This window comes from Trachurus japonicus, chromosome 20 (genome assembly GCF_045865225.1).
Source record: "Trachurus japonicus isolate A0001 chromosome 20, Traja_1.0".
Taxonomy (NCBI): Eukaryota; Metazoa; Chordata; class Actinopteri; order Carangiformes; family Carangidae; genus Trachurus; species Trachurus japonicus.
In genome coordinates this window covers 16,874,227-16,900,732 of record NC_140926.1, presented here as the reverse complement: position 1 = coordinate 16,900,732, position 26,506 = coordinate 16,874,227, and the positions used below count along the sequence as shown (strand labels likewise).

At 43.0% G+C, this 26,506-nt stretch overlaps 2 protein-coding genes across 6 annotated transcripts; one reads left to right on the top strand and one right to left on the bottom strand.

Annotated features, from left to right (window-relative positions):
- Nucleotides 1-168: 168 nt before the first annotated feature.
- Nucleotides 169-16,023, top strand: LOC146966745 (phosphatidate phosphatase LPIN2-like). Of its 5 annotated transcripts, none has more exons than XM_085762846.1 (20): nucleotides 169-242; nucleotides 6,027-6,227; nucleotides 7,496-7,591; nucleotides 8,044-8,345; nucleotides 8,426-8,542; nucleotides 9,387-9,513; nucleotides 9,604-10,063; nucleotides 10,694-10,793; nucleotides 10,893-11,080; nucleotides 11,373-11,466; nucleotides 11,567-11,636; nucleotides 11,749-11,832; nucleotides 12,122-12,201; nucleotides 12,606-12,762; nucleotides 13,360-13,508; nucleotides 13,614-13,700; nucleotides 13,791-13,943; nucleotides 14,266-14,380; nucleotides 14,484-14,587; nucleotides 14,680-16,023. In XM_085762846.1, exons 2-20 carry the CDS (start codon nucleotides 6,036-6,038, stop codon nucleotides 14,822-14,824), a joined length of 2,820 nt encoding a protein of 939 aa, XP_085618972.1. In that variant the 5' UTR covers nucleotides 169-242; nucleotides 6,027-6,035; the 3' UTR covers nucleotides 14,825-16,023. The 5 variants fall into 5 exon arrangements, with proteins under 5 accessions (XP_085618972.1, XP_085618974.1, XP_085618973.1 ...); XM_085762848.1 differs by having other exon boundaries at nucleotides 216-451; nucleotides 8,456-8,542; nucleotides 14,680-16,017; XM_085762847.1 differs by lacking the exon at nucleotides 169-242 and adding an exon at nucleotides 264-451.
- Nucleotides 15,985-26,291, bottom strand: emilin2b (elastin microfibril interfacer 2b). The gene is made up of 9 exons (XM_085762842.1): nucleotides 26,037-26,291; nucleotides 25,786-25,911; nucleotides 24,873-25,051; nucleotides 22,958-24,748; nucleotides 18,128-18,340; nucleotides 17,988-18,041; nucleotides 17,065-17,115; nucleotides 16,856-16,972; nucleotides 15,985-16,766 (listed from the first exon to the last, which is right to left on the bottom strand). Exons 1-9 carry the CDS (start codon nucleotides 26,153-26,155, stop codon nucleotides 16,426-16,428), a joined length of 2,991 nt encoding a protein of 996 aa, XP_085618968.1. The 5' UTR covers nucleotides 26,156-26,291; the 3' UTR covers nucleotides 15,985-16,425.
- Between the last annotated feature and the right edge of the window lie 215 nt (nucleotides 26,292-26,506).

Here is a 26,506-nt window from a genome sequence, read left to right as displayed (position 1 = left end):
TATTCTGTGTTTTAAAGGCTGACAGCAGCAGGAAAAAAAAACCCTCAACATTCTTCACAAATCTCTAATAGCTAAACCTTAATAATTAACCTCATCATGTCCTCCTGCGTTGTAATCACGTGCGGTCTGTGCGCTGCAGGGTCACGTGGTGCGGCGGCAGCAGCGGCAGCAGCGCGAGCGCGGCGGCTGAGACGCAACACCGCCGGTGGAGGAGCAGGGCGAAGGTGTCTCACAGGCAGAGGGTGAGTCAGTGTCTTCTTCCCAGGACCATTTCAACACTCATTCTCTCTGAAACAACAATAAGGCAGGATGTGTATAAACGCTTGTTGACGTCGCTGCTGAAAGCGGAGTCCCCTGACACCTTTTCTCAGGAGTCGCTCGTGCAACTCAGTCCTGGGTGATAGGCTGCTGAACGTCGCATCTGAAGTGTTGCTGATAGCGGATATTAGCGGTGAGCACCGACTGCCAGACTGTGTGCGTTCTCACGAACAGAAAGCGTAGCAGCTATTTATAAAATCCAAGTCTTCTCTGTTTTTTTGTCCTTGAACGCATCGTAGGTCGCCCTACTTGGAGTTTAAATGTCCAAACTTATGATTTCGCTCTGTTATAATGTAGGAATGTACTGAAGCAGTTTTGTTTGGGCAGCATCATGAGCATCAGACCAGTCTGGGGGCTGACAGTATGCAGGTGTTATCATCTGACTGTGTTGAACGGTCAGGATTTGAGAGAATTATCAATACACTGTATTTGAACCCTGATATGAGAATCAATATTGAGATTTGGCTTGTGTAAGTGCCTTTTTGTAGCTCAATGACCAGGGTATGTGAAGACATTTCTTTTCTCCAGAATCCAAGCCTACTAGATGTTAGGAAGCAGCCACATATTGTTACATTGGTTGATTAGGTTGCTGGTTGACAGATAATTAACCTACCATTTTAACAACTGATTGTTACTTGAAATTGTGAATGTATTTTATCTTTGGTTGGTATTTTTTCCTGATTATAATCATTAGTTGCTGTGTCAGTTGGATTATTTTAGTCTAAAATATTGGCATTGTTGATACTGTCAGTCACACAACATTGGTCACAACAACATTGGCTGACGCAGACTCACGTTGGACACTTGGACGTAGTGAACAGGAGAAACGTGCCGAGACAGGGAAAGCTAGATTTGTCTTAATCCTGTAAACAGGATTAACACCTCACCCCACACACACAGAGAGAGAGAGAGAGAGAGAGTGTCATGGATGAGAGCTGGTTGTCTATGATTCATTGTGCAGGGAACAGCTCCTTCTTCTTTTTGATTAGTCTCTTGATCGATCAGTTGATTAGCAGACAATTAATGGGAGACCATTTTGATGCTCAAACAATCACTTTAGTCATTTGTTAAAGCAAAAATGGTCTCTAGTGTCTTGAATATGATGCTTTTCTTTGTCGCAGATGACAGTAAGTGAATAATCTTTGAAGACATAACCTTGGATTGTGAGAAATTAAACTGGACAGTTTCTCTATTTCTGGACAGTTTGTAGATGTTTAATAGATCAGTAGTTGCAGCTCTTGTCCTTGACCTTGGAAACAGTATTTCACAAAACAGTCTTGACTTACTCACTTGTTCTTGTGTTCTTTTGACCAGTCTTCATAGACAGATAGATTTGGAGCTTGAGATGATACAATTACTCATTTACTTTTTGTTGACACATTTTTGAATAAAAAAGCCTTGAAAAGTTATAATCAGTGAAATAAAACTGGTCCTAGCTTATTAGTTTTCTTGTGTGACAGCAAAATGAATACCATTTCAGTTATGCCAATACATTGTCAATACATAATGAAAATTATAGTTATTTGGAGACCAGTATTCATTTGTGCATGTTCAACATGGTTATACTGAGTATTTTTTAGGACTTAAAAGACATTAAACACCTTGTTGTATGGGGAAAAGCTCCAGTCAAATTAGTGAATGGACTTCAATGCAGATTGTTTTGTCGATTAGGATTGATCAGGGAGCAAACTGTGGTTTTCTACATGATGAATCTTTTCCGGGCCGGTGCATTACTTTCCTCTTGATGCTCCTGTTCTCCACACTAAGTGCACATTATGCTGCTGCTATAACGCTCAAGTGTTCAGGCTCGAAGTGCCGTAGCAGAAGAGTCTGTATGAAGAGAGCAGTGGGAGTCGAAGCTCTTACTAAATTTGGTGGTGTGTGTAGATGCAGACAGTGTGTAGTCAGCCCACTAGAGAGACCCTGGTTGCGCAGCGTTGTTATCGCGGCTGATGACTCTGATCTAGACTCTTCTGCTTTGTCCTTTAACTGAACATTGCACTTTCACTTTACAATGTGCTGTGGTTCACTGCGGGGGGAAAGCCACAGCACGCTGCAGGGACACACAGCACACAGTCTGACTAACAGTGTTATCAACTGGTGCTGAAATAGCGCTGTATAGAGATATCTTTCAGCAACATTTATAAGCCTGTTAATCACTGAATGGGCTTTTTATTTTAGGAATTAAACTGCAACAGTTAAACATGTGTGAAATATTTCAGTAACTATTGATTGGGTGGACACTCATGGTTTCCAGAGGATGAATCACCAACTGGTCAAATTAAGTTTAGTTAGTTAGTTCATATTTAATATAACTGAGCAAAATCCTGTCTGAATTGAGCAGGTTGAAATACTAACATTAGTCTGCAAATAAGGCCAAACCTCAATGGTAAATCTCAGCATCTATTTCCAACTGTTGATCTGCATCGTTTTCATATTTTAAGGGGTAAATGATTGAGTCCTACACAAAAAGACAAATTGAAATGTTCCTTAAGTTGTTTTGAGGTCTTGAGTAACACAGGGAGGTGGCGACAGGGGCCGGTGCCGAGGGAAAACGTTATGTAAGTGATCAGGCTGGGGGTAATTTTCCCCCCGCAGTGTTTGTTCTCAGTCGACGCGGTCGGGGTTGGAGGTTGCAGCGGCTGCGGTCCATGGCACGCAGCAGGAGCAGGGTGTCGGAGGAGGACGGGGGGGAGCGGAGGAGGTGTTAGCATCACCCAGTTTTCCTGTTAAAACCCTGCGGGGGGGGGACATGGAGCTGTCAGGGGGGTTACCTGTAGAGCAGCAGGGCCAGCGACAGCACCTGAAGTCCCCCTGGACTCTGGTGAGTTGGGGCGCTTCGACCTTTTCAGGTTTTAGTGAGAATCTGTTCACAGGGGTTTAGCTCTCGTAATCGGCTCAGTAAATAATCTAACAGGGACAATATTAATGATTATTTTGATTATTGATTAATCTGTGGATCATTATAGTTAATTAACTAGTAATTTAGTCCATAAAGGAAATATAGCCTGCCTGTCGTATTTGAGACATCTTTTACAAAACACAAGTATATCCATTTTACATACCTATACCTGCTTACTAACAAAAATTATTTACAATATATTGATGACTAATTGATTAATTGATTAACTTGACTCTTGTCTTATGTAACTGGATGCCTGACCACCTGTAACCCAGACATATCTGTACACCACTGCTGTGTTAAGGGTGAGTGAGTGATACGAGGAATAATCACATGGATAATTCAGAGTGTGCATATAGTATGCATACATTCTAAAATAATGATAATATGTGGTGATATTACTATCTATTGTGATAGAATTACATCACATTGGAATTTGAATGAAATGACATGGAGGGATTAGCCGATAAAAAGTTTTATCCAGCAAATTAAATGTCTCATGGTTTAAGGTACAGTGATTCAAATTCCTGTAAATCCAACATTACCATAGATCAGTCCTGCTCATTGATTAACAAGATTTACAAGAAGCACTGACGAGAAATGAAAATGAAAATGAAATCTTCACCATCATCAATATTTACTGCTGTGTTACCTAATGTAGTTATGTTATTAGCTGAGACTTTAGTGATAAACGTCAAATGCGAACATGAACTGATGAAGCCTCTTGGATGAGAGGTGAAACGTCTTCCTAGACAAATAACCAAGTCCAGTTGCATTCGATTAAAATTTCCTTGAGATAACTGTGACCTGGACAAAATGAGAATATTCACAGGCTTATCATGTATATTTGTTTGCAGTTATTTTTTTCAGCAGATGTTTTTTTGCTGAGTCTTTTCCTTCTACCTTCCAACCATCCTTTAAGAGTTTAGCTGGTGCAGCAGCTGCCAGCCACACAAACTGAGAGGTGTCAAAGTCCATCCAGCTGGTATGCAGGTCTGATTTAGTCCCTGTAACCATTGTCCTAAATATTGAAACACGCAGCTAGAGCCTCACTGGTCACGTCCCAAACACATACAGAGCTTGAGCTTGCTCTGAAAATGCTGTTGGTTTTGTCCAACACAGTAACGACAGAACTGAGGTGAACACACCTAATGACACCCATTTGACCAGAGTTGCTGTTCTCAAGGGAGGATTATACTGTATGTATCAGTCTGAGACAATACAGTTTGATTTATTGTGTTGAAAACAAACTCACTAGATCATTAGCTGCTGTGGATGAAGACGTCAGAGAAAAGATAAAACTTTCTGAACATGAAAATGTAACATGATGCCCTGTGAACAGGAGAGACGCAGAAACACAGAGAGCCACTGTGTGGAAGCTCAGTGGTGTTGGATGTTTTGATACATGAAGTTGTGTCTTCGCTGCTGAAGTGCATATTTCACTGCGCTCTGCAACATTGCAAGTCTGTGTCTTAGTGAGTGAGTGACTCTCTAGTAAGCAGAGTGATAATGAGGATGTCAGCTCATCCTCGTGACAGAATCAGGCCTCGCTCTCCATTTTTCCCCGTCTCTGTGTGTGCAGATCTATGTGACTTTTCCTGGTGCCTCTGCTTCCATAGACATGTTTGTGTTTGTCGATGCGGCAACTGAGCATCTGTTTAATGTAGTTAAATGGACGGACACGGGGTCAATACTGCGGCTCCGTGGCATTAGCCCTGTTTGCCTTCCTCTTCACTGAACTGATCACTGGTTACTGCTGCTGCAATTAACAAGTTATAGATTTCTAACGTTTTTCTTGACACAAGTTTAATAGCAAATGAAATGTAAGTGCTTTTGCCATCCAATGATTTTGAATTTTGCACTGATGTTGTTTTTGTTTTTCATTGGAAAAAGCAACCAGTATGTAAAGACAGGGTGAAAATGCCCTTTACAATGTAAAGTCGTTAATCCTCTTAATTTACTAGAAAACACTTGAGGGTTCTTCTAAAGGGGCAGAGCTGATACCTAACAGTTTAGATCAGAGTTCAGAATCATTTTATCTATCACATTTTTCTCTTTTCTACCTCATCACTCTTTCAGTGGATGTAATATTAAAGCAGCATGGTGTACAGTGGAGGCTAATACTCTGAGCTGCGTTTGGATTTTGAATGGATTTAGATGTTTACTTGCTCTGGTTCCCTGTCACAAGAACTTACTGTTCACTTTGCATGGGGCTGAGACGTCAGACCTGCCTCTGATGGATCACACCATCTCATATACTGCTGAACTGTAACTGAACCGCTTTACACGATTCATTAGGCAAAAAATGCACTCAATATTTCACACAAGGAGCTTTATGTTTTACCTCAAACTGCCTCAAGTGACACTGAAAACTGCAAAAATGCAAATTTCATCAACAATCAGTGACAAGTGGGAACATGTCAGTTTAAAAAGAGCTACAGTATCTAGTGTGTGTGACAGAAATACACACTATCCGCTCCGCTCTGGTCTGCAGCAGCCCTCATTGCAGCAATCGAGGGCCTGATTAAGTCGCGATCGGCTCAGGACTCTTTTGAGGAAAATGGGACAGAGCCGCTGCGTTCAGGGACCAGCTTGCATTTCCTCTGCAGACTATTCTGAACAACAGCAGCGACAGTGGCCTAGTAAGACGCAAACAAAAAAGTGCAGTGTTGTTTTATTCTGCTGGTAAATTAATCAGTAAAACTTTTATGAGGGAGTAACTGCAGAATCATTAGGATGAACATAGTTTTTAAATGCTGTCATTACATCTGTGTGTTAATTAAGGAAAGGTGTCCTCTGTGTGCAGGTGGACACCATGAACTACGTGGGGCAGCTGGCCGGCCAGGTGCTGGTGACAGTAAAGGAGCTGTATAAAGGCATCAATCAGGCCACGCTGTCAGGCTGCATCGACGTGGTCGTGGTGCGACAGCCCGATGGCACGTTCCAGTGCTCGCCGTTCCACGTTCGCTTCGGAAAGCTGGGGGTACTGCGCTCCAGGGAGAAAGTGGTGAGTGCACATATTTTAACTTTAAAGGAGATATATTATGCCGCTTTTCCACAAATTAAAATAGTTCCCAGGTGTCTTAAAGACATGTCTGTGAAATGTTTTGGTCAAAATACCCCAAGAATCAAACATCACAGCTCTTTTGATCCACTCAAAACAGCTCTCTTCAAAACTGCTGGTGATCGCCGTGCCTGTCCCTTTAAATGCAAATGAACCACTGCTTGCCCCACCCTGCCCCTACTGGTACTGGTGCCAGGTAGGGGTGGTATTATGCAAATTCGAAAACTAATTACATCATTGGAAGACAACTGAGGGAACAGCTAGTAAAACCACATGGATTTCAACCTAAGGAGCCTGAAAATTACAGATTTGTTTGTCAATTCTCACATTTTGGGACCGGAAGGAAAGTCAAACACCCAAATATATGTTAATTATTATCAAAAAGTGATATTTCTATAATATTTCCCCTTTAACAGTTGCATTTTTTAATATTTTACTGTGATAAAAACAGAAAAGATGCTCTCCCTCCTCCTGCAAAACAGACTATTGTGCCTGACGGGAAATGTGCAGATTGTTATAATGGAGCTGCACAATATATTTTGTGATCCTCTAATTGCCCCCTGCTGCTCCCCCCTCCCCTCTGAAACATTACCCTCCAATCCACTCTGTGCTCCTCACACGAGCAGATTGCCCTTTCTCTCTATTTATAGACACTGTATAGTTGTCAGCTGAGGATGCGCAGACTAAAGCTCTTACTTACTGTATTCTCAACTTGTTAACATTCATCCTATTCAGTCCCACAGAAGAGTCTTAACTGTGCAGGAAATAGTCTGTGGGTCAGGGATAAGATGGTTTTAGTGATTCTGTGAGTCAGACAGGGGTTAAAAGTTAAACCTTACCTTGACTTCATCACATGTGAATGAATCTTGCAGACAATTTGAGTAGATTGCGCCTGTTGACCTATTTATTAACAACCTAATTCTACCCGTGCAGCCTAATTCTTAGTCGCCAGAAAAGAGAAAACCCACTTTAGTGGATAGAAACTGTGGCATATGTTAAAAACAACAAACTGTTCAGTGTTTTCTCTGCGGCTTAACTCTAAATCTTCAGGTAAATCTGTGGCACAGTTTTTTTTAACCATGAGCTGCATTGTACTGTATACAGCTGTAAACAGACCTTGTTAATGCTTGTTGAACACTGAGGCCAGCTGAGGAGAACACTGTGACCCAGTGAGAGTGTGTCTCACAGAAACGTGTTGTTTGACTCTGCAGATCGACATAGAGATCAATGGGGAACCTGTGGAGCTGCACATGAAGCTCGGAGACAACGGAGAGGCCTTTTTTGTCCAGGAGACAGAGCAGCACAATGTGAGTTCTGTTCAGTATGTGGTGAAAATGAAGGAGAAATTGATGTTGAATTTCAGCTGTTTAGAAGGAGAAACTGTGCTGGTGACAGTTTGAGCCGGAGGCATTATGCTTTTTCTGCTGTCCCTCCTACTCTTGTCAAGGCCAAATCTGGGGAACTCATGTTTGGCAGCATTCATTCAGTTGGACTCAATGACAAACTGAGATGGTTTGGTCATCAAAGGTCGAGGTCACTGTGATCTCACAAAACATGTTTTTGGCCATAACTCACAATACATAATTGAATTATGACACAATTTAACTCAAATGTTTGTAAGGATCAAATGAATCTGTATCCAAAGGGTCAAAGGTCAACTTCACTGTGACGTCAGAAAATCCCTTTTGAGATTATTACATCTCCAGCAGTGTAACGCCGTGCCTGTTTGTGGTGGTCATCCATGATTTCCCCTCGACAGGAGATCGTCCCAGCCCACCTGGTGACCTCGCCCATCCCCACAGAGGAGGCCCTGCTGTTCAGGAGCAGAGACGCCAGATGCGGGGGGTCGGCAGCCGAGAGCAACGCGCCGCTGAATCCCGAGGACGCGGCGTCCGGAAACACCCAGCCGTGCTCCAACTCGGCCGGCAAGAAGAAGAAGAGGCGCAGGAAGAAGCACAAAGCCGAGCCGCGCAAGGAGGAGCAGGCGAGCGCGACCGCGGGCGGAGAGCCGGAGCTGTGTGAGCTCAGTTCGGACGAGGAGCACAACACACACAACGGACGGTAAGCGGACGTCTGTTGTCGGTTTGTTGTTGCCTCTCTTAAACTTTTTTTTGGTTAATTTTGTCGCTTCCTGTCGTCAGGGCGTCTTCTCTCTCCGTGATCAACAACAGCTCAGACCACAGGCAACATTCCCCCCTCACCGGCCTCGAGTGGGACAGCTACCCTTTCTCCGACGGAGACTGGTCCCCCTCCAGCACGTACGTCCCCCCCCCCTCCCACTCCCTCTGTTCTTTTTTCTTTTCTTTTTTGAACTTTTTATTTTTTCATTTTTCCACAAAACAAAACAAAACATTCACTGACATACAGTAGGACCCTATGAATTGAAATACAAGTAAATAAAATGCAATAGAAATACCATAAAGAGAAATCGCACGGAGAATAGATATTTGCACCAAAGGGAGTAACAGCAGTACAATATCAATCCTAGAGATACACGACAGTCTTATAATAACCCATATTCCTCCATTAGTCCTCCAAATAGAGAGTAATACAGTTCCACCTTTGTTCAAAAGTGTCAATTTTCAGTTGTAGACTTGCAGTCATTCGCTCCATTGTGTTGACCCTTTTCAGTCTCTGTACCCACTGAGTTATGGTCGGTGGTTTTGGATCCTTCCAGTTAACAGTTATCATTTTCTTAGCAATCAGTAAAAGTATCCGTAACCTGTATCTTTGATCTGATCTATAACTATATATCCTAAGGTATAGCTCCCAGCAGGAATATCAATGGGTCTAATGGGGAATTCACTTGTAAGATCTTGTCAGTTTCTTCCTTGACTCTCTTCCAGAATTCTTGGATTACTGGGCAGTCCCAAAAGATATGAGAATGATCTCCAATGTTTCCACATTAGGTTCTTTCACATACCTTGAAATGATGCCACTCCCTCTGTTCTGTCAAATATTTACAGTCACACTGCTAAACTAGTATAGCTTGTGTATAGTCAGTAAAACACACTTAATGACCACAGACAAGGCAGAGTAAAACAAAACACTCCCATGAGATCATTAGAGCTGACTCAGTGGAAACATGGTGTTTGCTTACAGCAGGGAGATGTCCGAGCCCATGTCGCCCAAGAGTGACTCGGAGCTGATGGTGAAGCCGGCAGAGAGCATGCTCAGGGCCGAGTCCCACATGCAGTGGACGTGGGGAGAGTTTCCAGAATCCACCAGGGTACGGCTGAGATCCAGACTTGTAGAATCTGAGTGAGATCTGTGGAGCAGTCTGTGCATTTCATCCTGCGCTCTACTGTTTTGTATCCAGGTCAACAAAAAGGACAAAACAGAGCCAAAGATGCTGACCATCACTCCCTCGGAGAACACACATTTCAGGGTTATTTTGAGCTCAGAAGCGATGGAGGAAGAGTCGATGGAAGGAGAGAGGAACGCAGATCCAGTCTGCAGCATCGTCAAACCGGAGCCTCGGACCATCAAACCCGAGCAGTGCACGAGCAAAACGAAGCCACCCGAAGCTCCAGCACACAGTCCGGACGTCACCGAGGACAACCCTGATCTGTCAAACTCATTGTGCAGAAGTTTTACTCCTGAGCCACGACCCAGCAACTCTGAGCTCAACACAAAACCCGCGCGCAAGACCAGGTGGACGTCTTCACCCCCCAGCCGCAGGGACAGCGAAGGCAGCAACGCGGCCGGAGACGCTGCAGCAGTTTGTGACGGCGCAGGAGCTTCCTCCAAAGCCACAGACTCACCCATCAAGAGGAGAAGTAACATGATTTCCTTTACACTTCATTCTGAAAACTGTGTTTTGTAGCTCCTGCACTTTGTGGTTCCTACTGAATGTTTCACTTTCATTCTTTATGCGCTTTAAATGGCATTTTCAACCTAAAAAATCAGAGAACATGTCTACAAAGCTCCACGGCAATCTGTAATAATAGTTCTAAGTTTCTACAGAAAAAAAATATATAACCTCATCTCATTACCTTGATATCTCAAGGTAACAGTATGTTACGGAAATAGTATACAGTAGATGGCAAACAGCGAAAGTGAAAAGTGAAACAACTTGCATGAATGACATAAATGTAGGATAAGAAAAAAGCATATCATAATTTTAAAGTTCTCAGATTTGGATTGTTAATATTTTGCAACTTAAGTGAAGAAACATGAAGTAAAAGAGTAAAACTCCAGATTTTCTGTATGATACTCGTCTACACTAATGTAGGTGAGTGTCAACAGGAAGGATGTGGTTTCTTACTCAGGCCTGAGTTCATATCTGGTGTCTGGGAGTGGTGTGCATTCATAAGCACTAGTTGTTACAATGAAAGGAAGTGGAAAAAAAAACAAGAGCGAAGTCAGCGATTTTCTCAGTAAACCCTTTTGACGTCATTTCACTTCAGGTGTGAGGAAGAGGAGCCAGCACCAGGGGCCTGAGGACATATACCTGGATGATCTGACTGCACTGGAGCCCGATGTTGCTGCCCGCTACTTCCCAAAAAGGTAAAACTAAAAAAGTATCTGAAAGCAGAATCAGACTTGAAGTAACTGCTGCCATTAATCATTTCTAGTGTGCATAACGGGACTGTGTGTTTTCCTCAGTGAGTCTGAGCAGGTTCCTAAAGACTGGGTGGAGACGGGCCGGCGCTCTGGATCCCAGTCGCCCCAGTCGGTGGGCAGCGCGGCAGCAGACAGCGGCACAGAGTGTCTGTCTGACTCCGCCGGCGACCTCCCTGACGTCACGCTGTCGCTGTGCGGAGGCGTCGGCGAGAACTCGGAGATCCCGAAAGGTAATGAATCACCTGATAAAGCTGGTTTCCTTGAGGATCAGTATCTTGTATATCTCATGAAGAATATTTAGTATTTTGAGGATGGGTATTTCTTGGTTTTTTCCAATTAACTAGCCTGCACGTTTCAGATTTCTTTTTATTCTTCTTTTTTTCTTCCTCTTCTATTACTTGTGTATGTGACAAATTAAGGTTTACATCCTCTCTATCCTTCCTACTACATGATATTCAATCGACAGGGTGAATGATTTATTGAATTAATGAATGAATATCTTTTATGTTTCATTTATTCCAGAAAAATTCATGGAGCACATCATCACCTACAATGAATTTGCAGAGAATCCAGCGATTATTGACAATCCCAATTTGGTGGTTCGGATAGCAAACAGGTGAATCTACCTCCTCCTTATCAGAGAGTTTCTATCATCAGATTTGTCATCTTTGTGATTTTCAGATAACAACTTAAAAAAATAACATCTTTTGTCCCAGGTATTACAACTGGACCCTTGCAGCACCGTTGATCCTCAGCATGCAGGCCTTTCAGAAGAACTTACCAAAGGTATCTTCTGGTCTAATACAGTACAATGTGTTTAGAATGTACAGTGTAATCTTTATACTGCCTGCACTGTCTTCGTGCCTTTTTGAACATGATTCATCTCTCTGCGTGGCAGGCTACAGAGGAGGCCTGGGTGAAGGAGAAGATGCCAAAAAAGTCTGGACGTTGGTGGTTCTGGAGAAAGAGCAGCGTAAAGCAGGTACTGAGTGTGACTCAGCAAAAAAAAGGCTTTAGGTAACACTGTGAGTCACCCTTATGTTTTGTGTGTGTTGACTGGAGAGATCAGTAAGTGAGAACTGCATGCCATTTGAGCAACTTTGCATTGTAAATGAGAGACAAATGAGGAACAGGCTTCAGGATTATCTCCCTGTTTTGCAACATTATCTAAAGACTTGAGCTCATTTATGTCATGTATTTTACCCCACATTGATTTTTAACAATAGACACTTATGTCATAAAAGACCTGTGATATTTCTCCCCCTCCTCAGTTATCATCAGAGACCAAGTTGGAGAGACAGGAGTCCCTGACCAGAGAGAGCCCTGCCCTCCACCCGGCCCCAGAAACACAGTGAGTCAGCAGCAGAGATACGAGCAGTGCTGGGTAAACATGCGCCGCACAGGCTGGATCAGCATTTGAGTCAGTGAGCAGTGCTGCTATTTCATGAAAAGTCAGTCAGGACAGACACTTTATTGTCTAAAGCGGTTTTAGAGATTTAAGGTTTAGTTTTTTTGAGTTTTAGTGTGAATGAAAACATAAGGAGACAACAGAGGTCCAGGCAGGCAGATGAGGTCTGCTGCCCTCTGGTGATTGCAAATTATTCTGCAGGGTTTTTTTTTTTCTTGTTGCCCCTCATTCACATCATCTTAAGAGTAAATTCATAAATCGTCCTCTGGTGCTCATGTTACAGACTTGTAAGCAACCTGCTCATTTGTTACTCTGGATGCCCATAGGCTGCATTCTCTGTCCTGCAGACACAAAACAGCAGAGTGGTCCAGCGATGACGAGACCAAAGAGCTGAACGCTGCGGCGCCGGCCCTGACAGCCACTGAGCGCGTGCAGACAGAGGGAGCGCCGCCAGCGCCTTGTCACTCCTATAAGAAATCCCTCCGCCTCTCCTCTGACCAGATAGTAAGACCACTGAGCTCTGACACTGAGAGTGGCTGCAATTCAGCAAAGGCAGAAAGTGCCCGTATGATTGAAATGAAAGTTACTGAAGTTATTCTTCAGCCAAGTGAAGAAAGTTGTATACTGTTATAATATTTGAGAACAAAACAGTAGTAGATTATCTGACCCCATGGCACCTTAATAAACGTTTCTGTATTTTGCACATTATGTAAGTTATGTTTAAAATAGTAAATCTAATTTAATTCAAATATTTAACCTAAATCTAAGTGTAAGTTTAATTTAATTTAATTTAAAAACTAGTAACTATTTAATTACTTGTCATTTTGTGTAAATTAAATCTAAAATTTAAATACCTTTCTATACTGTATATATTTTTATACCTTGTTATCAAGTTCCCTCAAAATCTTCATTATATGATTGGCCAACAAGGGCAAGGCAATAATTCCTTGTGTGATACTCTATCTTGAATTTTTTTTCTTTATAAGTGATTTTAAACAACATTTTTCTTAGGTCCACACATTCTTGTTTTAATCAACCAGTGAGACTCCATGTGCCTGCAGGAAGTATTTTTAGAAATGACACTCGGTGTGTTTCCTACAGGCCAGCCTGAAGCTGAGGGAGGGGCCTAATGACGTCACCTTCAGCATCACCACTCAGTACCAGGGGACCTGTCGCTGCGAGGGCACCATCTACCTGTGGAACTGGGACGACAAGGTTATAATCTCAGATATCGACGGCACCATCACCAAGTAAGGGAACTTTGAAACATTACTGCCTTTATACCATGTTTCTTCGAGACTGTCCTGTCCTACAACAGTGTAGCATTTACTCCTCACACCATTTTCCTCCCTCAGATCGGATGTGTTTGGACAGATTCTGCCTCAGCTTGGTAAAGACTGGACTCATCAGGGAATCGCTAAGCTTTACCACTCAGTGCACGAGTAAGACTAATTACTTGTCACTATTCTAACGGAATTAAAAGATTTTAAAAAAGAAAATCAAATCCACTGATAAACATCTTCCTGCTTCAGGAACGGTTACAAGTTCCTGTACTGTTCGGCCCGGGCGATCGGCATGGCTGACATGACAAGAGGATATCTGCACTGGGTGAACGACAGGGGGACTCTCCTGCCTCAGGGACCCCTCATGCTCTCCCCAAGTAGCCTCTTTTCTGCCTTTCACAGGTAGGAAATCCTCTTCTTAGTCAGTGCTGTTGTTTGGATGAAACACTGCATGGCTGATTGACGGTTATCTGGAACTAACACTAGTGTTTATAGATACTAATTACAGTGCAGATCAAGCACACAAGTGAAATGACAGTAATTCTGTGCTTTGTATTTTGTTTACTTTGATGGAATTAAAACCAAACTAACAATCACGACTTCCTGCATCGCTGAGTAGCTGAAAACCAGACTAATCTGCGTTATAGTTGACAGTTTGAAACGACGACGCAATCAAGGGGCAAAGGTCAAGACTTTAATCCTTCCTCTGTTATTCTCCTGTTAGAGAGATCATAGAAAAAAAGCCTGAGAAGTTCAAGATCGAATGTCTCACAGACATCAAGAACCTGTTCTTCCCAAACACCAACCCCTTCTACGCAGCCTTCGGAAACAGAGCAAGTGTGAGTGTAATCAAGGCCTTACTGCCCACACCGGGGTTTTATTCCTGGGCTCAGTGTGATGAACAAATGATCTTTACTGTCTTTTTTTTGTTTCCTCTTCAAGGACGTCTTCGCTTACAAACAAGTGGGCGTTCCCGTGTGCAGGATATTTACCGTGAATCCTAAAGGCGAGCTGATCCTCGAGCAAACTAAAGGCAATAAAACATCGTGAGTACTGAACCATGACTGCAGACACTGTCTTCTTATTTCAGCCGTTTCTCTCACACTCATCAATTGTTTCCATTTTTTTCATTCTGTAGATACAGTCGGCTGAGTGAGCTCGTGGAGCACGTGTTTCCTTTACGCAGCTCACAACACTGCGCCACCTTCAGCTGCCCGGAGTTCAGCTCCTTCTGCTACTGGAGGCAGCCGATCACCGAGGTGTGTTTGGAGGAGCTGCTGTAACTCAGGCCGACGTTAACGCTTTAAATTAATTACTTGAAATCAAATGAACTCAGAACAGTAATTTATTTTATGCCTGACTCAATACTGACGATAGTAGTTTAATATAAACTTAATGTATATTAGTTTTGTATGTCTTAGACACATTCCAGTTTAGTGGAAAGTTTGGGATATTGATGTATTTCATGTTTTCCATTTTAGTGCCACATCATCTCTATTCAGGGTTTATTCCCTTGATGCACTATTGTTTGTTTGTGTGTGTGTGAAGTGTGTTTGATGGCTCAGTCAGCCTCTGGGTTATGAAAAATGTATCAGTTTTTGTTTTGTTTGTTTGAGAAGAAATTGCCTAAGCACTTATATAGGCAGCGACAGTACAGGGACTGTGGTTGAATATGAAAGGAGAACTATCAGCAAACACACAGTTCATGTATTGTGTATTTAGAGCACGTGTGCAGTCGTCCCTTTAAGGCCTTATTCACTCTTTAACGGTGTTACTTGATGTATAGGAATCTTATATCTTTGCTGCAGGACTTAAGGATTTTGCACTATGATGCTAAAGAGAAAATGTGTAATGATTTTGCTCATAGGCGGCAACAGCATTACTTACTGAAGAAAAAGCACTTTCTGCACTGTAGATACTGCTGCTATTTGGTATTAAGTATTTTTCCATAAACAGGATTTAGTGAAGACGTTCGGTAGAAACCTATTTTTGATGAATTTTGGAACTGATCTTTGAGATGATTTTGCCAGACTTGTGAAAACAAACTACGACATATTATCAGTGTTCTGCCTCTTTTTATTATATTTTGCGTTTGATGCTCATTAACAGCTGTCAGTGAAATTTAATGCATTCTTTCTATGAAAGTGACAAACTTTGTGTGGCGAGAACACACAGTATTTTCTTAGTTTTGTGTCAAATTTCACTTTTGCAGCTGCTTCAAGTGTTTCCTGTAGATTATTGTGATCATTACCTCGAGGTAATCTGTCTGACATTATGTACCAGTGCAAGCACAAATATAGTCAACAGTTTGATCTGCTTGCTGAATGTTAGACAGTCTGAACATGAAGTGTCACAATTATAGATCCTAGTGTATATAAACTGTATATAGTATATTTACTATACGTATTGTATTAAGAGACTGTTAAATCAAATGTCTTTTGTTGGATGATGCTTTAATAAAAACAAAGTGTGTCAGAACAATTAAAGCTTATTTTGGTCATTGACATTTAAGCACCAATGAGGAGTTCACTTGAAATAATGAAAACTGCTCTCTTAGGGAAAAAAACACTGATTTATTTCCAGTAATTAAAAAATGTATCAACTGGAATTGAAATTTTAGCACAAAAAAAAATCTTTCAATTATATGTTCAAGCAAACAAAACCTTACAATAAAAAAATAATTAAAATCATAACTAATATAAAACATTATATATTAGTACTGATGATAGAAATAATCTCTGTATTTGTTCCTCTTTTCATTGTTGGTAAAATGATTTCCTTCCCTCTCTGATGATTAAATATCATAATTAGCCTCATCCACAGTAACACACTCCCTCCTCCCCTTATGGCTTATACAGTATAAGGTATCACCTGAGTGGCAGGGCTATCGTTTTGATGGGCTGGTGTAAAGAAGCACAGCACTGAAAGACGACATGGTCCCAGAGGAGGAGGCCGAGATGGCGAGCTTCCCCGCCGTCATCACGAGTCCGGCTCGGTCTCCTCGCTTCAGGGAAAGAACCAGGCTGAGCGAGGTTGAACTGCTGCAGTTGCACTGTTGATGTGATGTGGCCGCTGTCGTCAGCGCTTCAGGAAGGAAACCCGTCGAGTCGAGCCTCTGGACGCTGCGATTGGACACCGAGAGAACGGCCTCCACTTTCTCCCCTCGCTCTGCTGCGAGCACGGCGCTCACCAGGTAGCGGCCATCTGTGGGAGCTGTGAAGATACCTGAGGACACATGAGTACAGATTAGTCATCGAGGTAAGGTGTTTTAAGTAGCGAAATGTGGATTCATGCTTCGCTCTAGTGATGGTGACCTGTATTGGGGTCGTAGTGTCCTCCATCATTGACCAGCACTTCGTTGAAGCGTATGATTCCAATCTCTCCTTGGAAAGGTGACAGAGTCAGACCGGCTGAGAACGACACCTTCTCATCTGACGGAGGAGAAGAAACAGAAACATCACACTTTCAAAAACTTTACAGTAGCTGAAGCAGCATCTTGGCTGATAAATCAATAAAGTCTGACCTAAAACCATGGCAGGTTTCTGCAGTGATGGTCGGCGCGGCATGGTCACATCTGCTGAGCAAGAAGAAAACAGTTTGTCCACGCCTGAAAGTTGCTTTATCGTTGTACTTTACTTTATTTATTTATTTGAATGGGACAGTGCACATTAACTCATTGAGTGCCATATACGTCAATCAAAATCCAACACTTGAGTGCCATTGACGCCATTGACACTTGAGTGCCATTGACGTATATATATATATATATATATATATATATATATATATATATATATATATAGGGGGGTAGGAGAGGGTGAAGGGGCAGCAACTGCAGGAGGAGAAGTAGGAGAGCAGGCATCACTCTGCAGAATAGTAGACTCCTACTTGTTGTATTTTAGTTTTTTTTTAATTGTACAATGAAATGAAATTTTCAGATGTCTTACATGTTTTTGAAGCCAAAATTTAAACGGATAAATCACTGTTTTTCTTGAGAGACTCTCTTTCACAAAAATGCATTTTTCTCAGCTTTCTAGAAAAAAAAAGGTCTTTTTGGTGCAACCAGGCTCTATTCAATTTAAGATAAATCAAGAATGGAACAAGGTGCAAACAAATGTTTTTTTCCCTAATTAAATAGAGAGTCTCCTCTTTCCTTTGAGCTATTTGGTGTTTTCAGAGTCATAGTACAAAATATTCTGTCGGTCTTGAAATATTACTCAAAATGCCCCGAAACACTGGCACCAGGCACTGACCATTTTATAAAAGGGCTGGCACTCAGTGAGTTAATGGACAAAAACATGTAAATGTGCCGGATTATAGTAAGGTGCTAATTTCCATGTCCCATAAACATAAAAACAGTTCAATAACAGTACACATTACACACAATAATGTAGACAACACAAGAAGACAAAAAGGCAACTGAAAGCACCATAACAGTTAATTTACCTGAGACCAGTGGGATATTGATCTTAAGTGAGTCGGCCGATTTGACTGGAGAAGCTGTTGGATGAAAGCAAAAGGTGAGTCGCGTGCTGGGAAACGTGCAGTAAATACTCAGCGGGTGAAGGGAGGGGCGGATGTCTCACCTGGAGCTCCAGCGAAGCCCAGGACAGGCGGCATCATGCTGCCCCCCGTCCCCTTGGGCAACGTGGACAAGGTCATTTTGCCGGGGGGACCCGCCTCTCCGGTCTCCATCACAGGTGGCTGAGGGAGAGAGGCGTCCGCGGGGCCGACCGCTGCTGTGGGGCCCTCGGTCGAGCCCTCAGGACGTCCCGCGTCCTCCCCTGCAACCTGAACACCTGAAAAAGACAAGATATGGGAGTGAGCGATGGGGCAGAGGCTGCAGGTCAGGCAGAGACAGATGCAGGGCCAGATGTTTGGAGGTCAGACATGTAACCGAACCAGCTGGTTTCATGGTGACACCTCAACTTCACCCCTTTCACTCTCTTAGAAATATATCCTCCATAAATCCATTTAAAATCCCTAAATTATTAGCAGAAGAAGCAGTTCTGTCAGTTTATATGACGATAAGAGTTTTCTGTTTGTGTTGTGTGTCTCCTTGGAGACGCTGAGTGCCAACAAGGATGTAATGACTTTTTACATAACTGCAATTATCTCCCATTTCACTGACATGTTAATGGCAGATATAAATAATAACGTTAAAGATGGCTGCACTCCATTTCTGTTCTGTAGCCTGAAAAATGTAACACAGCTATTACTATTATTACTTAGTAGAAAATATGCGTATGATGAACTGACAGGGCTTAAAGTTTACATAACCAGAGTCACAGTGTGGACAGCTCCTATTTATAAACTGTAGGTGTGATTACTAATCTTAGAGACTAGATTAACCTATACATTTATTTAAAAAGTAATAATTTATGGTTCAAAGCTTCACGATAAATTAAATGCTCTCACTCACAAGTTTATTGGATGAACATTTCTGTTTATTTGAATGTTATGTTATTGTCGGGTGTTTAACAAACAGTAAAATCCCAAACCGATGTGTCCAATCACATGTTTCAAAGTTTGGCACTAAACCTGCATGAAGAAAAACTCTCATAGAGATAACGTGTAATTATGTGTGATGTTGCAGTTGTTGTCACTTTATGACATCCAATCAGGATACAAGCAGTTGTACCCGTGTTTATGGTCTCACTGCCTTTGACTTTCATTAACAGGCAAACAGTGAGCGATTATCTGAGCCTGTTATTATGGACCTAAACAGAGAAAATGACAGAGCTCTGCCTCATCTCCCGTCGTACGGTGATCAGCTCTGAGCCGCTGCATTCCTGAGGACCACGGCTGAGACGAACCCTGGAGTTTATCAACAAATCAAAGCCTCCTGGCTGTGGGCACATAGTCCCTCACTGCGATACACTCAGGTCTACAGCGACACAACAGGCCCCAACTCTACTGCTCCCAGAAAAAAAGAGGGGGGAAACCAGCACATAAAAGGCATACCAGCAACATACCGAGGCCCGGCCACATGTTCAATCACCAGACAGCCTGTCCCCTCACCCCGGGGAAAAGGGTCATTTAGTATAGAGCCAGAGAAGTCTGCCTGTTAAATACAACATGTGGAGCGGTACCGGTGTGTAACCATAAAACAACACGGGGGAGCAAGCCTGCATATGTATCCACATGTGCATGTGTTTTACTGGTCTGGGTCGCTCCTCATATATAGGGTATGTGCTCCAGAGAGAGTGGCGCTTTGATGGGAACAGTTCAAAACTGATTTCAGACCGAGTGCCACAAGGATAAAGGACATATGTACACATGTGAGTGAGTTTGTCATGATGAAAGAAGTAAACTGTAAACAAAACGCAGCTGGATCCACAAATTAGCACCCCTTCCATTGAAACAGCTTGGGGAAAGCCACAGATACAACAAGAATCCGCATTACAAGCCACATTATAACCAAAGAGCAATGTGGTGTGTGTTGACTTTATGAGCCATTGTTCTTCTTAAGACTTTGATTTAGGCAACAATAAATCCAGTCTGAGAATCCACAGTCTGCTGAATGTCTTCAATCAGATAATGTGAAACCCACTCCGTCAGTATAAATAAACCGCCACAGTCCCAGCAGCAGACTGAAGCAGCGGGCTGTGTTGTTCTTGAGGGCTTTATGTCAGGTCTCGTCTTGTTTTGGCTTCACGGGGTTATCACAGTTGACCACTGACTACTGAGTGTCTCACCCTACAAGTCGCCTTATCTCTCTGGGTATTGACCTACGTGCCTACAACCACTGAGCCTTGTCACAAGCAGGAAAGAACGCTGTATTATCTCAGACATCCCCATTATAGACCTATACAATGCTGTTTTAAGAACGGTGAAGCCACCTTGTCTCACACACACCGAGAGGGATGTCCTCAGGAAACCTGGAGCTACAGTTTAACATGCAAGGAAGTGTGTGGCTCCATATACATGAATAGTATTGAATATCCATTGGAAACACTATATATTCAGAAAATTAAGGGCGTGACTATGATATACAGATGTGGATGTGAAAGACTAACTTGCAATACACTGAATCAGCTAATAAGTTTTAAGTATCCTGTGGAGTTTTCTTTTAATCAAAAGTTTACATTCATTGTTTCTCGCAGAGGCATGTGGTGTTGTGTGTCCTTGATGTTCAGTCTTTCCTCATAAAACATCTGCAAAACAGGTTTTGTTTATAATTAATATTGCTTACAAATACACTTGCCTGCAGTCATTTTCACTTAACACGTACAATGCCACATTTCTCTGCAGCAGGACCCTCCTTTGGAAACATGGCTTCATAGTGTTACAATACTTACGGTGATAAACTGTGGAACTGAGGAAATTAAATTTTCAGGAGCTTTAAATCATATCCGTCTATAAATTATATTATATGTGAAATGAAAATGAAAAATATCACGCTGTCTATTTTGTGTTCTGAATCTGAACAACAGGGATAACATCATCATGGACAAAAGATGTGATGTGGTGGAAAACTCCTAATTTATAAACATGACAAGTGGTCAATGTGCCAATAGCTGTAGTCATAGTTTTTAAAAAAACTTGAATCAACAGATTATGGAACAGACTTTTTGGTTGCCAGGTTCTGAAAATTTGTATGTATCGTTAAAACCTTGTATATGCTCCTCCAGTGGGACATTTGATACACATGACTTGTTTTAAACTGTTTCAAACTTCTATGTATTTCCAATGTCAAAGCAGATAATGCATTTGGGAAACTTGGATTAAGCTCTTGAATGAATCTCCCAAAATCTTGATTTCTTGTAAGTTGTGTCAAGTCGTAATATGTTAGAGAAAGAACTTCACGGTTAATGTCCACTGAATGCAGCAAAATCATGTCATGGATGACATATTACATCTCTCTTCACCTCCTTCCTGACCCCCCTCGTTTAAGGTTAACAACTGGTATGACATCATGGTAAACACACTGACAAATGGCCCTGGAGACCCCAGTGCAGCTTTGAGTGTTCGCACTGTTTATTTCAGCAGAAGAGGAACTCAGCCGTGGAAGTCAAGAATGTGAGAAAACCGCAGATGGGAGTAGAAACGTGACGATGCTGAAGAGGCTGTGAGTAAAAGGAGTGGGAGAAATTGTTCAAGTTGTACTTAATCGAAACACAAAGAAGCTCTTGGCTCTGAAATAAAGACACCCATGAGCGGTGCCTTTGAGGATCATTGATAAGCTGTGTGTGGATCTCTTTGTAACTGACCCTTCTTAAAGCAGCATTTTCCACTCACAGATAAGCCGGGGGGGGGCAAAAGGATGAGGTAGCTGGAAGAACAAAGACAAACAGAAAGCCAAGCACTAAGCGGCCCCTGACATCACTGAGGCTAAGTGGAAATCATGAATAATATTGCTCCCACTCGTACAATTTCCCAATGACAGAATGATGAATTAAATGCTACATTATGACAAAAACCGCGGGGTGGGGTGGCAACATTTCTCAGCCGTCGCTGTTGCAGTATTTGGCAAAAATTAACAAAACTGGCAACTCCGAACAGAGCAGCTGAAACTGAAATATACTGGTCTGACTTGGATGGCGTGCTGCATCATCTGCCATATAAACCAGTAAGTGAAAACTAGCCGGTCCCAGAGGAAGAGACCGGGCTCGTAAACATTCTGGGTGTGTTTCTAGATCACATTTACAATGAGACCCAGTCCAACTGGGTCTCGTAGGTGTCATTAATGAGCAGCCTCACACAACAAGTATGCAACATATGCACTGATATGGAATGATAAACAACATGTCCACGTGATGAAACCAGGGGGAACGAGATCAAGCTGTTGTTTCACATTTGTACACTGTGGATGTAATGGACCAACACACACGTGAATGCACACACTACAGAGAAAAAAAGTAAAGCGAGCAATATTTCTTTGTGCCAAAGCATTGCTCAACACAAATGGGGTTTATTAAATCACGCATGTGTCTTCAATAACCGTTGCCTCCTTTAACTGAGAGCATGGTTAAATTAAAATCAAACTACCTCTCAGTCACACGTTGAAATACGCTCCACTAGAGAGTGAGATCTTACAAGCGCCTGTCAACATGTTGTCGTTCCCACCCATGACTTCAGAGCAGTCATTACTGAATATGGGTTAGATCACATCAATGATTGAACCATGCTATAGCTTAGACAAAATACGTCCATAGACATACAACACCAATGTGATATTTGCTAAACGGTAGCTTCTGTACCCCGCAAACCATCCTACATTATAGTAGAAAATGTGAAAACGTAGTGTAGCAAAATGAGATGCGAGTAATCATTGTCAGTGAATTCATGTCAGTTGTACAGTAATAACATCAGCTAGCATTAACCATCATAAGCTTATGGTCATAGTAATGCCTCGTATCGTTAGGCAATGAAAAAGTTTGGTTTAAGTGTGTATGTGAGCTTTGACACCTTACCTGACTGCCCAGCGTTGCTCTCCGTTACCACTTGGAGGTCACTGGCTATGTTGGCGATGTGGTTCTGGAGGTTCTGGCAAGTTCCCTTCAGCCCTCCAATATCTCGAGAATGAGCTCGAACTGTGGTATTGAGCTGGTTCACACAAGTCCACAACCCTGTGACGTGTTTATTCAGCCCCTCTTTGATCCTCTGGAGGCTACTGGAGATAGGATCCAGCTTGCCGCATAAACTCTCCACACTGACGATGCGGCTGTCGATGTGGGCGACCTCCTTCTCGACGTCTTCCGTTTTTCCTCTGCACTGGTCGGCCTCGGCTTTCACCTCCTTGCTCAGCTCGTCCAGCCGCTGTCTCAGCTCCTGATGCTGTGCTCTGTGGAGCTCCACAAGGTCCTTGGCCTCCTGTTCAGCCCCTGTTTTAACTTGACCCCAGGTGGAGTTGAGGCTCTGCAGCGACTGGGAGTGTTGGTTGGCTACATCTGATAATGAGTCCTCTAATCTGCCCACATGGCCTTTGATGGAGCTGAGTTCACTGTGTACGTTCTCTAAGCTGGTGCTGCAGTTGAGTAGCCGCCCCTCCACAGCTCCAAGACCATTTGTCTGGACCTTCATACGAGTCTCCATATCATCTATAGCAGTTCTGCAGCTCTGGAAGTCTTGCTGAAGGTTTTCTACAACAGTTAAATTAGCTTTGGTCTCTTTTGAACACACACTGTCCAAGACATTAAACCTCTCCTCCAACGTTTGAACAGAGTCTTTTAGAGAGTTGACATCCCTCAGCAATGCATCTTGAGTCTCTGACTGAACCCCAGATTGAGAGTTGGTGCTTGTATCGACCAACAGGGTGTTGAATCTATCCTCCATGGAGGCCAACTTGTCTTCCAGAGTCTCCCTCAGGTCTTTGAGGGCCTCTGCCCGTTCTTCCTTCAGTTTCTCCTCCACAGTGAGGCACTCTCCTGCTGCATTCTTCACAGATGAGTTCAGATGGATCTCAAGGTTTTCCACACGAGTGAGGATCGAGTCAGGTACTTGGCTGCCTTCCCTTCCTGGAACAACCAGCTTGTTTTTGAGGTCGTCAATCTCCTTGCGGAGGTCAGTTTCCTTAGTGTCCATGAGCTCGGCCAGGCTGAGGTAGTTGACCTCTTGTCCCTCGCACTGCTCCTGAACTGACAAGATTTTATAATCACAAGAGTTCTTCAAGTCGGCCAGTTTGATTTCCATGCCTTCCATCATCTCCTCCCTCAGAGCGCGGATCTTATCGTCCAGGTAGGATCGTAGGTCAGTCTCGCTAGCCGGGGAAGCAGGAGGCGGTGTGGACAGTGGGTTCTGGGCCGCCTCCATTAGCAGACGAATCTGTCCGTCATGATGATTGACGCGGCCCACCAGTTCATCCAGGGTGTTAGTCTTAGACTCTAGGTCGTCTGTCACCTGGCTGATCTTGTTCATTACTTCGTCCATTGGCAACACCTCGTGGTCAAAAGAGAAGTCCTGTACCTGAAAGGTTTGGGTTTCTGCGCCTCGTGCACTGGCGGGCTGTCTAAAGTTATTCAGCAGTGTGACCAGCATTTTACTGGCATCCTCCTGGAAATCCAGTCTCAGGTTGGAGGACATGTCTGTCATTCTTGCCTGCATGTCAAGAACCATCTGGGACAGTCGCTGCACCTCCTCCTCCAGGTGTGGTTCACTTTGAGATCCTCCTTGACCCCAGGCTGGCCTGTGACCTGACTGACCTCCAAAACGCCTCTCTCCCACCCATGGATGGTTTCTGTGGCTCTCTGTTCGCTGTTCTGGAGCTGTAGCAACAAATTACAGAGAACCAGGTCGGGAAACAGGAATATAAGTGCTTTTATAGTTGCATTTAATTTTGTTTCACATATTCTCAAGGTATATTTCCTTAGTTATAATCATGTCTCTCACCTTGTGCTGGAATATATCCTCTAGCAGAGGGCGTTTGAGGCAAACGGTCAACTTGGATTAGCCTCAGGTCTTTCACCTCTCTGCAGTCGTGGCCCTGGTAACCGGGGCAGCACCTCCACTCCAGCTCTGTTACAGTCTTATATGCAATCTTATACATGGGCCTGAAGTGTGTCCGGTATCTGGAATCATTTAATAAATGAGGACATGAACGGTTTCTAAACACTCACTGATACCGTACAAGAAATACAATGTAATCTTGGAATAACAATGTAAAACAAATCTGTTCGCTGTCAACTAAAACTCGATAAACAGTCACATTTGAATTTAATTAATCATGCATTTGGGACGTTCCAGACTTTCCATTACTGTTGGCCCATATCCTGCTGCCATCCACTGATAATCTCAGGGGTGTGTTTGTAGCCCAGTGGACACAGGAACAAAACAAAGTCAGTCCATGTTTGCTTTTCATGGTGATTGGACACAGATGCCTGAATAAATCATGTTTTTAAGATTCCTCTGAGAATAAATCTAATTTCTATTGGTCCCTATTAAGAACCATTCATTTCATATTCATGCCTATTAAGGTGTATTATTATTAATAATAACGAAAAAAAAACTACACTGCAATACAAATGAGAGTACACTATGATAACACAACTGTGTCTATGTACAGAACTACTGGCACACAGAAATGTTACAGGAAAGTCATAATTCACACAAGCTCATAAAAATACACACTATTGACTCAGCCAATGATGTAGTTGATTAACATCAGTGTATTTTTTTAGGCAGTAGATCAATCCAAATTGTATGACCGTATCAGAGTAGGCTATTGCTTCATTGTGTTAAAAATACTGACAAAAGAAAAGTCTGTACGCCCTCTACGCGCTGTCCAGGAGTTCTGGGAACTTACATCACTTGTTGCGCACAGTTTGGCAGCTCCGGTGGACACGGTAAAACCTCCGGCTGCACAAAACTATCGGTGCCTCCCACGACGGCACAGCTCACGTTCTTGTGCACAACATAGGCGCACCAGTTACTGCAGAAGACCACAAATTAATCACCCAATGACTTGATATATTTATTTATGCATGAACCAACACATCAGCCCGGATTTTACCAGCGTGCAAACATGAGATAAATTGCAGGAATCCTTTTACTCACTTGTTTCTCTGCCGTGTGTCGGTGCCTGAATGCGCGCTGTGTTGGAAAGGTGATCCAGTGATGCAAGGAAGCGTTAGTAGAAGATGAATAAGTTGCAGCCCGCAGTGTCCGCGCTTCATGATTACAGAATTTAAAAATCCCACTGCACTGTCCTCTCTGAAAGTTGTCTAATCAGTAGTGAACCTCTGCGGTCCAGTGGTCAGTGAAGGCACCGCGGGTTGTTCCCTCTCTGAGGAGCAGCAAACCCTCACAAGCTCCTCCAGCGTCCTTGGATGTGACGTTTCGGGAATCCCTCCAATACTTTTCCGTGTTCTCAGATCACGCACACACAGAGACACACACACACACGCCAGATCCAGCTCTTTTTCATCAACCACAAAACACAATGTCATCGACCCACATAATTTCCGGACGACTATCTTTGGTAATATAATGATTGTGTTTCTGCCAGAAGGCACCGTCATTATCCC